Source organism: Bombyx mandarina, chromosome 22 (genome assembly GCF_030267445.1).
Source record: "Bombyx mandarina strain Sakado chromosome 22, ASM3026744v2".
NCBI classification, from domain to species: Eukaryota; Metazoa; Arthropoda; class Insecta; order Lepidoptera; family Bombycidae; genus Bombyx; species Bombyx mandarina.
This window is the reverse complement of record NC_143228.1, coordinates 14,206,111-14,219,392: the sequence shown is the minus strand read 5'-3', so window position 1 is coordinate 14,219,392 and position 13,282 is coordinate 14,206,111. Positions and strand designations below refer to the sequence as shown.

Genomic DNA, 13,282 nt, shown 5'->3' with positions numbered 1-13,282 from the left:
AGGTGTTTATTATTTTAAATGTTGGCTAAAGCGCTTTTTTGTTAGAGCCGTCATAAATTCCATAGCTTTTTTGAATCAACATAAAGTCCAATTGATATTCGGCAGCTATAAAACAAGGAAAACATGAGTAGCCATGTGACGTGCAATAATAAAATTCTTGTCAAACTGGCCGAAACAGGATTTGTGCAATAACAAATGAAGTTTTCTATCATTGATATTGTCGGCATCAAAACAACACCCAGACTTCCCCGGACACCCAGTTTCTCGATCGACCGACTAGAGTGCAGTCGCAAAGAACATATTTTTAATTTAAAATGCTATTTTTTTTTCGTATTTTCGTAGTTTTTGTCGGATATGCTTTATGTGAAATTAATTTTTATGAAAACAATTCTGTCGAATATGATTCTAGTGTTGAATATAATCAAGACATTGATTACGATTCAGAGTATACAGAATTTAATTATACGGGATTTAATTTTACGGGATTAAATATTACGGAAATTTTCGATTACAATTTTATTGATGAAAATGTCGAGTTAGAATATGCGTGGACTAATTGCTATTTTGATATTGGCGGTGTAACATGTAAGTACAGTATCAGATGATTTAAATCAGTTTATGTGTCAAAGTTTAGGGTCTCTTAGGGTCCCTTTCGACCGATGGTAAAACCAAACGATATTATTCGTGTCTATGAACCACGGTGTCTACCATCAGGTAAGTGGTATCCATGAAAATTTGTTGGAAATAAAAATGCAACTTACGCAATTTTGTTGAAGACATTATTTTATTCGAGATGTGTTTCTAAGAAGTCGTTCCATTTTCCCAACTGGAAAGGCGAGGGTGTGATACCACACAGCCTAACTTTTTTTTTATGAAAAATGCTATAGAGCGAAATGAAATGAAGTTGATTGGTTTTAGGCATTAATTGAGAAGAAATTAAAAGAAACATTCGATGAAAAAAAAATTCATCAAAACGGTGGTTGTTATTTGATTATCTGACACTTTTTCAGTGGACTTTTTGGAGGATCCCGAGAAGCTACTTCCAGCGGCCTTGTTTCGTTTTCCTACATTTGTGCACTTTTACAGATACTCAACAGTTAATAAACCACCGTTATTACACATTTAAACCTGAAGAAACACTAAATAGACAAATTAAACCATTTCACACAACTTCGCTTCTCGTGTTGACGCCAAAAAGTCCACAATATTGACAATTGCGTCTCCCAAAATAATTTTTAAATATAGAATGTCATTCGTTCAAGGCTTATTTTATATTTTAGATTATGACAGTAGTGACGTAGAATTCAAAGAAGGCACTATTCATTTTGTTGAAGAAGAACTGACCGAAGAAGAGAAATTTTATATTAAAAATAATAATAGACCATTCGCGATTGATGGCGGTTACACTGGACTTGGATATTTCATTACAATCCCAAGAACAGAACCTGGTAACATATTATTATTTGACACTAATCTAATATTTATTTGTCTAAAACCGAAGCACATACGAATAAATTATGGGCTGAAATGGCATTAAGCAGGATATTGCTTGAAAAACAGAATTTTGTTGAGTAGAAATCGTTGTCTGGAAGATTGTGAGTGGAATTTCGGAACAAAGACCTCATCAATTGTTTTTGTGTCAATATCTTGAAACAATGCATCATCATTCGACATTCGAGACTGTGGAATCGGCATGCGGGAGTCGAATCATCTTAACTACTTATCCGATTTAATCTCGGACAGCTAATCCAAAAGTAGTTTTTATTATGTCACTTTCGAGCGAAAACCAAATAAAATACTATGATGACAGCAATTATTAATACAGGGTGTTACAAAACTATCCGTTGATAGCCCGAAAGGAAATTAAATGGGACCTTATAACGAGTTCATTCACAATATTTAAGAACAGTAGTAGTGCTGTATAACTAACCAAAAAAAAAAAAATTTTTTCGCTGATGTGCAAACGCTATTTCAGTAGCGAATTGCTATTTCAGTAAAATTAAAGAGTAATAAACTACATTTCTACCTAATTCGCAGAACGACAAAAATTTTAAAAGACCTAACTTAACGAAACAACCTAAAAGAACACTTACTTTTTCATATAAAGGTGTACAAATAAGTTTCCGCCGTTTTGATAAAGATGGTGTGGCACGAGGTTTACGTTCGAATTCACAGATGATAATCGGCTTGAAAATTAAGTTGATCATTTAAGAACAACTTAACCCTATCATATTATTAACTCCGTATTAGCATCATATATATTTTTTTATCCAAAAATGTTAAAATTTGAACCAAATAAGCTTCATTTGCGGGAACTTTTAATTTACTTTTTTAATTTAAAAAAAACTGCATCCGAGGCGCTTCGGTTGCTCGTAAAAGCATATAATGAGGCTGCCTTGAGTGAAAGAACATGTCGTGAGTGGTTTAAAAGTTTAAAAACGGTGATTACGGTAGAAGACAAAGATCGCAGTGGAAGGCCAAAAATTTATGAGGATGCAGAATTGACGGAATTATTGGAGGAAGATTCGTCTCAAACACAAAAAGAACTTGCACTTACTTTAGAAGTCACTCAGCAAGCAGTCTCACATCGTTTAAAATCGTTAGGAATGATTCATAAGCAAGGTAATTGGGTTCCATACGAATTAAAGCCGAGAGATGTTGAACGCCGATTATGCATGAGTGAAATGCTGCTAGCTAGGCACCAAAAATAAAAGTTTTTTACATCGAATCGTCACTGGTGATGAAAAGTGGATACATTATGATAATCCAAAAAGAAGAAAATCATGAGGACTACCTGGCCACGCGTCAACATCCACAGCAAAACCGAATATTCATGGAAAAAACTCATGCTGTCTATTTGGTGGGATCAGCTGGGTGTGGTGTATTACAAGTTGCTTAATCCAGGCGAAATAATCAGTGGAGCTCTCTACCGAACGCAATTGATGAGATTGAGTCGAGCTCTGAAGAAAAAACGCCCTCAATACTACTCCAGACATGACAAAATTATTCTGCTCCATGATAATGCTCGTCCGTATGTAGCGCGGTACCGGTGAAAAGTTATTTAAAAACACTTAATTGGGAAGTACTACCTCACCCGCGATATTCACCAGACATAGCCCCGTCTGACTATCATCTGTTCCGGTCAATGGCACATGCTCTGTCGGAGCAGCGGTTTACATTATATGAAGATACCAAAAATTGGGTTGATTCGTGGATAGCCTCAAAAGACGAGGAGTTCTTCAGACGTGGAATCCGAACTCTGCCTGAGAGATGGGAAAAAGTAGCTGCTAGTAATGGACAATACTTCGATTAAATTTAAATTACCGTTCTTTCATAATAAATATTATTTTTTCGATAAAAAACGGCGGAAACTTATTTGTACTCCTAAATAAACCTCAAATTTATAGAAACGGCTCAAAGTGTGCTCCGCCTTGCTCAATACACAACACAACCTCGCAAGCAATTATTTATGAATGAAAAATAGAAAAACTATTAAAGCAGACAATTATTAGGTAAAATAAGTACATACGTAGGCCTTTCTGCTAAATAACCTGGTTCCCTGACATGACAGCTTACTAGGGTTGACAATAAATATTTTTTTAATTAATTATATTTTTTACGAGGTATTTTGTAACACCTGGTATATGAAGATGTAATATCAGCCATTTCTTCACGCAATATTGTTTTTAAGGAATACCATCAACCATCAATGTTATAGATGAAAGAGAAGTATACATTAGTCCGGATTTTAAGCCGTTCAATAACAAGCAAGGCAACAAATTAGTTTCAGTTTATAAAACGTTCTACGATTTTTGTCAGAGACTATGGATGGTCGATACCGGATTGATTGATATACCAGGTAAGATTTAAATGATACGATTCTGACTTAGAAGTTAAATCGGTGCTATTTAGTAATGAGGTCGTTAGTACAACCAAATAAAAATAAAATACATATTTTGAGTTATTGTTTATTTGCAGTAGTTTTTTTTTCCTAATTCAATGATATAATAGCACGAATTAAGTTACTGCCACAATTATTACTAGATGATGACCTAGATGATTTTTTTTTTATAACGCCATCTTGTTATTTCTTTAAAGTGGTTAGTTGCCCTCAATTAAGAAAAATAGTATTATTATTCGCCAATAGATGTCGGGAAGAGTTGATTATTGAAAACACGAATAAAACAACATTTTCTGAAAATAAATCGTAGCTAGATCGATTTATCGCCCCCGAAATTCCCTGTATACTAAATTTTATTAAAATCGTTGGAGCCGTTTCCGAGATTCAGATTATATAAGTATATATTAATATACAAGAATTGCTCGTTTAAAGGTATAAGATATTCATGACTGACGAATCTCAATCGAGCGAGTGGGAACAGTAAACACATTAATTAACCTTTGGACACTTCATTTGATAATCATGATACTGCTTTATTGTCATATTAAATCATTTTTATTAATTTCAATTGTAAATGAAGTAAATTAAAAATGAACAAAAAAAAATGAATGAAGAAATAATAATATGATTATAAATAATCTTTTTTTATACATTAATATATTTCTATTTTAACAAAAAAGAAGCAATTAAAAAATATAAGGATATATAGGTATATTTAAAAAAGAAACCTTTTTTTATAGAATAAAATCTTGATATGACATTCCGGTGTTTGGTTTTAAGTAATTTTACGCATAAATTATTTTAAAGGTGCAAGAAAACAAGTGAAACACCCTTCACTAGCAGCTTATAGAGAGGGCACTGATCACTTGATATTCAGTTTTGACATAAGCCCTGCAGTACTGATCAACGGTACAGCTACTGAAGGTAAGGAGTATGTAACCCTGTTGTATATTATATTGGTGGTGTTGAGCCATAACAGAGAGACACGAGAAAAGGTAGTTACAACAGGATAGAATACAGATGAATGGAATGAATTTGATGATGGATTCACAGACAGAAATTAGGGAGAGACTTGAGTAGAAAAAAGCAATACAGCTATTGTGCATTTCATTGTGTATTTCAGTAAGCAAAGAGATTTACGAATTTTTGGGATAATTAATTATTTGTAAATCATACCAGATACTATCACAATCTAAGAAACTTGAAACTTAGGTCTGCTGCTGGCTGCGAATACTATGGCATTTGATCTTCTAAACCAGGAGCCCTTTTATGCCAATTACAATCGACTGTACTTATACACAAGTTACTCTTTCTAGGCTAGTTGATATCACACTCAGGTGAGTCATTAGTATGGTGTTTAGATACTGAGATACTGTATCTTTAATAACATGTAAAACAATATCAGTTAGATTCGCGGCTGGAGCCAGCGCTATTAAGAAATTCGTGTGTGAGTTAAATGTGGTAACATATGTACTTAGACGAACCTTATTTCAGTGAGATCAGTATTCGCAGATAGCATAACTGGCAACCACCTTTGAAAATAAAATTTTATCTATTATTACATCATTATGTATGTATATCTACACCAATTAAATTAAATAGATTTAATTGTCTTTATTAGTACTATTAGTAAAATATATTTTGAGCTACTCCTGTTTTTTCAGGTCTAATGATATTAGGCGTAGACACTGGTCGAAGTAAATGTAATGACACATTCGTTTATATAACGGATCAAGCTACAGACGGAATAATAGTATTTTCATTAGAAGACACTGCCTTCACACGGCTCAACGTTACCGATTTAAATCACTTCCCAACGGATTCGCCGCACTTTGAGTTCCCGCGTAAGTTTTCAGTCTTTATGCAAGCATTAGATACAACAGCTTTGGAAATTTTGAAAATATGGACAATTTTTGGAGCCTCTGGGTCTGCGGAGAGACTTCGGTTCCCTCTGTATTTTATACCGTATATTCCATGGGGAGTGCTCTGAGGAATTGTTCGAGATGATACCAGCATCTCGTTTTTACCATCGCACCGCCCGCCACCGGAGTAGAGTTCATCCATACTACCTGGAGCCACTGCGGTCATCCACAGTGCGTTTCCAGAGATCTTTTTTGCCACGTACCATCCGGCTATGGAATGAGCTCCCCTCCACGGTGTTTCCCGAGCGCTATGACATGTCCTTCTTCAAACGAGGCTTGTGGAGAGTATTAAGCGGTAGGCAGCGGCTTGGCTCTGCCCCTGGCATTGCTGAAGTCCATGGGCGACAGTAACCACTCACCATCAGGTGGGCCGTATGCCCGTCTGCCTACAAAGGCAATAAAAAAAAATATATTCGAGAACAAAACAAGTTTCACGTCATTTTCTATTAACATGTTCGCGTGAGCAACCTCATTTCTGAATATTGCTACTGTGGCGCATATTTTTCCCATACAAAACTTAGCAACGTCTAAAAACGTCCCGCCGTTATACGTACATCCTAATGATAATGATTTTTTGAAGTGAAACTTCTTTAGGCGCATGGGGGTAAAATTTTTACAGAACATCATGCAGGTATGCAACGGAAGTGACATCAAACTACTATTGAAATTAAGTACTTGTCAAATGTCAGTAGTAGTAGTTGTTGTATTTTTCCAACTGGAAAGGCAAATGTATCGTACCAAACAGCCAAATATTTTATAATTTTTCTGTGAAAAATGTTAATAGGAATTGAAATGAAATGAAAAGAATTTGGAATATTAATCAAATAGCATGAAATTAAATTAGTCAATTCAATTGGCAAAATATTGGTCATTTACAATTTAGAAATCTAAACATAATGTGACTGTCAACACTGAGGTTTGAGATTGACATTTGACAGACTTTTGGCGGGAACATATCTTCCTTTTTCCCTTCCTCTAAGTCTCGGAAATCTAAAGTTTTAGATTTGTATAAATATAAGCAAGACTTATAAATTAGTTCGCCAAAAAAGTTTCACTTCTGACATGTGTACTTTGTACGCACGCACTTTTTTTTTAGGGAATGCGGCGGTGTAGGCTATGAAAATCGAATGTGTTCCGGCGCTAAGTAGATGCGCCATAGGAATTTACCTATAAAATAGACGTCCAAAGACATTCGGACAAAACAAATATGATAATCTAGAGGCCGTCATATGACGTTGCACCATTTTATAATTTCAAAAACACGACGTTATAAGACGTTGTTCACGGGAACTTATTAATTTGAAGAATTTCTGAATTCTTCTTAAACGGTTGGAAATGTTTTATCTGATTATTCGCATTATTAAAGGCGTATGTGACTGTTGCTTTTAATCTACTCTAATTATTATATTAACCATTTTACTTATTTAATTTATTTTGTAGGAGTTCCAATAAATTTTATAAAATACACATTGACATCGAATTTAACGACTGGAAGAGAACGTTTGAAGTCATTTACTGATATCATGATGTCTACCCGTGGATCTGAGGCTGCGAATGTATGGGAAAGCGAACTGAAAAATCTTGATATCGTATGTTTTCAAATATGTATTTTTATTATTCGTATTTTTCTGAATTTTTTTTAAACGCTTGATAAAAACCGCATGCTTTGCTTATCTATAATAGTGTGTATGAATTAATACATATAATCCTCATTTCGTATTGCACGACGAAGCAACTGTCATATATTATAATAATAAAAATGAGATTTCAACATCATATTTCAAGGTGAACAATGAAATTCGAGCTAGGATATTCACGGGCTACTGTAATTAAATAATTTCGTTGATATAAAAAAAACCCATCTACAAGATATTATGTCTTAAATCCTTAAGCCTTTTGGAAGTGCGACTTCTTTAGGCGCGTTCAGAATAAAATTTAAAACGCGAAAGATTCGTTACGACTAGAGAGAAAATATAAAATTTAGGAAGAACGAGAGTGAGAAAATAGATGGAGCGTCTCGCGAACCACTCGTCCGTGGAGAGAGGGAAAGGACAAAGCGAGCTAGGTCATTTCTCTTATACACAACACTAATTTAATTTAAGGATGAAAAATGAAGAAAACCACAGTACTACACAACGCAAAAGAAGTTTCACTTCTTTCACGTGCACCAAGTTACACGCGCATCATTTTTTACGTATAACTAAGTTAATGGTGAAAAAATTGTTCCAGGATCTTCTTGAGAAACGAAAATTGTTGTTCTCTCTCAGCATTAGTACCAATAACCTACTATTTATTAACAAAGCGAGAAACGGTGTACTAAGCTGGAATCTGGAGACTGAAATGATACCTGAGAACGTCTGTGAAGTAGCAAAGCTAAATTCCACTTCGTCACTTTACATATCTGGTATGAACATTTAAGCTTAAGTCAGTAGCATCTGCATAAATCATATTATAAATCTCATAAATCTGTAGACAAGCTTGTAGTATGTAGCAAGCAAGAACTTAGTTCTATAGGGGCTATCTCTAGGAGTGTGCTCATTGCATTGTCCAGTATAACTCACAATCCACAATGTTTGTGAGAAAAAAGCCAGTATAAGCCTCAGCACCAACCCCGCGATCTACATTATTGATGTCGCCGGTCCGTTGAACAAGTAGAGACGTTGAGTGTGTATGTTAGATTTGAACCAAGCAAGCAAACACTCTTTCACACAAGCGTTGATTCTCTCCGTGAAAAAATTTCACCACTGTTTCCGAGTTCTGTCTTGGCGGGGATCAATAGCTTGGGCAGATGAATGAAAGTGATATTAAGTGAATTCCTATATAGCCACTTAGAGTACTCTGCGAAAATATTGCACATCGACGTGTCGAAAGAGACCATCGGCTAATTTCGGCTTTGTAGAGTGTTGTCTTTGTCACCCGAACCATTAACAGCCCGATATCTACTAGGACCGCACTCCACCGCACTTGGACAATGTCTGATAAACGTAACATAGGTCGGTTTTTTTGGAATAACGCATTACTGGTGGCTCGGAGGCTTTTCCAGTTTCATCAAAACAGGTGGGCGAGTAAGGACTCAGCCAGGAGTACATAGGTAATATGTGACAGAGGCAAGCTCTACGAAGACAAAATTAGCCGACTGTCTCTTTTCGAAAGTCGATGTATATATTATTTTATTCTATATATTATTTTATACCCCATTTTCATGGATCGTTTGGAGCCTCTGAGTCTACGGAAGGACTTCAGCTTTCTGTGTATTTTGTACCGCATGTTCCATGGGAAGTGCTCTGAGAAATTGTTCGAGATGATACCGGCATCTCGTTTTTACCATCGCACCGCCCGCCACCGGAGTAGAGTTCATCTACACTACCTGGAGCCACTGCGGTCATCCCCAGTGCGTTTCCAGAGATCTTTTTTGCCACGTACCATCCAGCTATGGAGTGAGCTCCCCTCCATGGTGTTTCCCGAGCGCTATGACATGTCCTTCTTCAAACGAGGCCTGTGGAGAGTATTAAGCGGTAAGCAGCGGCTTGGCTCTGCCCCTGGCATTGCTGAAGTCCATGGGCGACGGTAACCACTCACCATCACGTGGGCCGTATGCTAGTCCGCCTACATGGGCAATAAAAAAAAATCTCGTTCAGATCTGTCACAAAAATTATAAAATTAACTGAGTATTTTAGGTTATGTTTATGTTATATTTACAAAACCATGAAAACGATCATTTAATAAACATATAACTTATTTACCTCGCAGCTTTTACTCCTCCAAGTTCAGCAGACGTAAAATCTGAATTAGAAGCGAAATAGGTGCTGACCATAATCTAATGCGTCTATTTTAGGAAAATTATCTGATTGTGCTTTGACAAAACCGGTTTCAGTCATTGTGTTGAGTCTTTCTACACAAGAACGTAATAATCTAACACTGAGAGCTTATTATTTATTAACTTAACATGAAACAAATGATACACATAATTACAAGAAACCATACAAACAAACATCATACAAACAACTTGTTGACACTGTTGACAGTTTAGTTTGACGTCACATTTTGTTCCACCAATAGTAGAAATTTGCGAGGGAATTTGAATAAAGCCAATTTTTGATGATTGAATTTCACTATTAAATTATGATAAATTTCAAAAATAATTATGTATGTTTTTATAGCAATCAAAATTACAAATAAAAGAGTTTTTTTCCATTGGAGTCACGTGCATATTCCCTATTGTTTGAGATGATCCTATCATCTCGGTTTTACCATCGCACCGCCCTTCACTGGAGTAGAGTTCATCCATACTACATGGAGCCACTGTGTTCATTCACAGTGCGTTACCAGCGATCTTTTTTGCCACGTACTATCCGGCTTTGGAAGAGCTCCGCTCCAGGGTTTTTCTCAAGCGCTAAGACGTGTCCTTCTTCAAACGAGGATTATGGAGAGTACTTAACGGTACGCTGTGGCTTGGCTTAGCCCCTGGCATTGCTGAAGTCCATGGGCGACGGTAACCACTCACCATCAGGTGGGCCGTATGCTCGTCTGCCTAGAAGCGCAATAAAAAGAGTCGAAAAGTATTGCAACAGCTCCAATACACGGGACGATGATTTAGCTATACTAGGAGGATCAAAAAGCAATGAGAATGAGATAGAATATAATGACTATTCATAACTTAATGATTTATTTTTCTACATAGTCTTCGAGTCTCTCTACACACCCAGTCCAGCGCCTTTCCAAGGCTTCAATCCCTTTCAAAAAAAAAGTTTTGTCTTGGTCCTGCAAAAGGCTCTCCACGGTATCCATCACCTCGTTATCGTCTTGGTACCTGTTTCCCCTTAAGTATTCTTTGAATTTGGGGAACAGATAAAAATCCCTAGGCGCCAGATCTGGTGAATAAGGCGGGTGGTCAATCAATTCTAAGCCAGCTTGCTGAATAGCAGCCATTGCAACAGCCGACCTGTGCGCCGGTGCATTGTTGTGATGAAACATCACGCCCCTTCGAAGTTTCCCTCTCATTTTCTGTTTGATGGCATTCCTAAACTTGGAAATCAAAGCTGCATAATATTGGCCTGTAATAGTGGCTCCACGTTCCAGGTAATCAATCAACAATATCCCGGGGTCGGTGATGATGGCCGTTTCCATTGCGAAGATTGCTGTTTTGTCTCGGGATCCAAATGATGGACCCATGGCTGGTCCATTGTTACGAAACGAGACAAAAAGTTTTCATAATCTTCTTGAAACTTGTTCAACAATATCTTCAAAACGTCAAGTCGATTTTGTATTTGACTGTCGGTTAATATTCTCGGCACCCATCTTGCGGAGACTTTTCTCATATTCAAAGATTGTTTCAATATGGATTGAATACTTCCATATGAAATGCCGGCTTCTTGTATTAAGTATCGGATGGTAACTCTTCGACCGCTCGAAGTATGTCGTTCTCACTACTTTTTGATCCCTCCTCGTACTAGTGCCAAGCCAAAAGCGCATACTGACTTGACGTAGTCACGACATAGACTTTTAGCTGGCTGTTTTCGTGTATGCATGATTGATGTAAGTGATTCACATTGCAGATGTCCTAGTCGTTGGAAATACAATGAAAATTTTGCTTAACAGAAAGTTAAACTCATTACCTTCTCAGAATCTCGGCAAATGGAACCATTTCATGTACACGTATGTAAAAGTTTTATTTATTTTATAATATGATATATTATTTTTTCTTATGTGAGAATCCTAGAATCACATGGAAGTACAAAAACTAGGTATTTCGTGTCAAATTTGAATAGCTTGGGTCTGTTTATTTGAAAACCACTTGTATTTTTCCTTTTCGCATCAAACTAAGACTATCTGAACCCATTTGTCTCAACTATTGGACAAATCAATGAAGATATCAGTGTTCGTAGCCCACCAGGTCTTATCTGGCTACCAGTGCTTCTGAACTACACAACGTAAAATCCTTCACTCACCTTGAGATGTCAAGTTGTAAAAAGGTTTCCACCTTTCAAACCGAAACGCATAACTACTGTGGAGTGAAACTAGATAGAATGAGGTAACTATAACTTATACACGAGCTGTAGTAAGGACCTATGAACCCATTTGTCTCAACTATTGGACAAATCAATGAAGATATCAGTGTTCGTAGTCCACCATGTCTTATCTGGCTACCAGTGCTTCTGAACTACACAACGTAAAATCCTTCACTCACCTTGAGATATCAATTTGTAAAAAGTTGTTCCATTTTTCAAACCGAAACGCATAACTACTGTGGAGTGAAACTAGATAGAATGGAGTAACTATAACCGATACCCGAGCTGTAGTAAGGACCTAAGATCGCAATAGCGATAACCATTACTGACAGGTTGAGCAGGTTCTAATAATAATAGAAAACAGCAAAAAAATTACCCCAATTGTACAGTTTGTTTGTTTTAGGATGAATTTTGATAGTGCGATTAAAGATACAGCGTGCTTCCTGAATAAGGACTATATTAATTTATATCATGGATACTATACGTAAGCAAATAAACGTTCACTATAAAAAATCGTTTCATTATTATTTTGTTACAATCTTAAGTGTGTGTGTAGTGTAAGTTCTTCAGTACTAACTCAAAATCACTAAACAAATATTTTTTCCTAAAATATAATGAGGATACAGTTTTTGTCTACCCACGATGACATACCAAGACGTTTTTTATATAATCTTTAGTTATATAATACCAGAATTGAATTCAAAATTGCTTGAACAATTAATTAATTAATTATTAAAAATTACATAAATATATTTTATAACTGTATAATAATTAATTGTTTATAATAATTAAATATTTTTATTTATATTGGGTAAATTATTTTTGTTTGTCGTTTTTTTTACTATAATTTATTTTATAATCTTTCATTAATGTCCCTAATATTCTTATAATATGTTCATATTTTTGGAACACAATTCCTTATGGGACGATGCGGAGGGGTACCCTAACCGGGAAAAAACGTCCGTAACGTAAGATTTTTATTAGTAATGCACACAGTGTACGACTCAGCTTTGTAATAACGTACAAAAAATAACATATTTTTTTACCATTCATTGACCACGATCTCAGAGCGTTCATTTGCACAATACAGTAACTCTTATGCAAACAACCGTGAATGAAGTGTACCACAATAAGTTCGCACGTTACCGAATGACCGTGGGTTGTTGCGAAACCTCCAGTTTTACTTTCTTTATACCTCGAATAGAACTTAAAATTAATATTTTTATAATAAAGAACTCAACTCAAGAAACAAAACATTCCCCAACCCGACTTGTGCTCGTGAGGAATTAGACTGCAACCCTCCACCAAATACAGAAAAAGACCAAGACATAAAACAAACCCTCAAAATCTGCACTTATAATGTAAGAACACTTGCATCAACAGAACAATTCCTAGAATTAACGAATGCTCTAAACATTGGGACATTCTAGGTCTCGCCGAAATCCGAAAAA

General features: G+C 36.0%; 1 protein-coding gene across 2 annotated transcripts; it reads left to right on the top strand.

The window, feature by feature from the left end:
• The first annotated feature begins 243 nt into the window (after positions 1 to 243).
• LOC114240200 (L-dopachrome tautomerase yellow-f-like) lies at positions 244 to 12,470 on the top strand. 2 transcript variants are annotated; one of them, XM_028170670.2, is made up of 9 exons: positions 244 to 585; positions 1,281 to 1,448; positions 3,692 to 3,859; positions 4,709 to 4,825; positions 5,566 to 5,745; positions 7,264 to 7,412; positions 8,053 to 8,227; positions 11,379 to 11,478; positions 12,235 to 12,470. In XM_028170670.2, the coding sequence occupies exons 1-9, from the start codon at positions 315 to 317 to the stop codon at positions 12,317 to 12,319; spliced, it is 1,413 nt and encodes a 470-aa protein (XP_028026471.2). In that variant the 5' UTR covers positions 244 to 314; the 3' UTR covers positions 12,320 to 12,470. The 2 variants fall into 2 exon arrangements, with proteins under 2 accessions (XP_028026471.2, XP_089592957.1); XM_089736831.1 differs by lacking the exons at positions 11,379 to 11,478; positions 12,235 to 12,470 and adding an exon at positions 9,574 to 10,666.
• Positions 12,471 to 13,282: the final 812 nt, after the last annotated feature.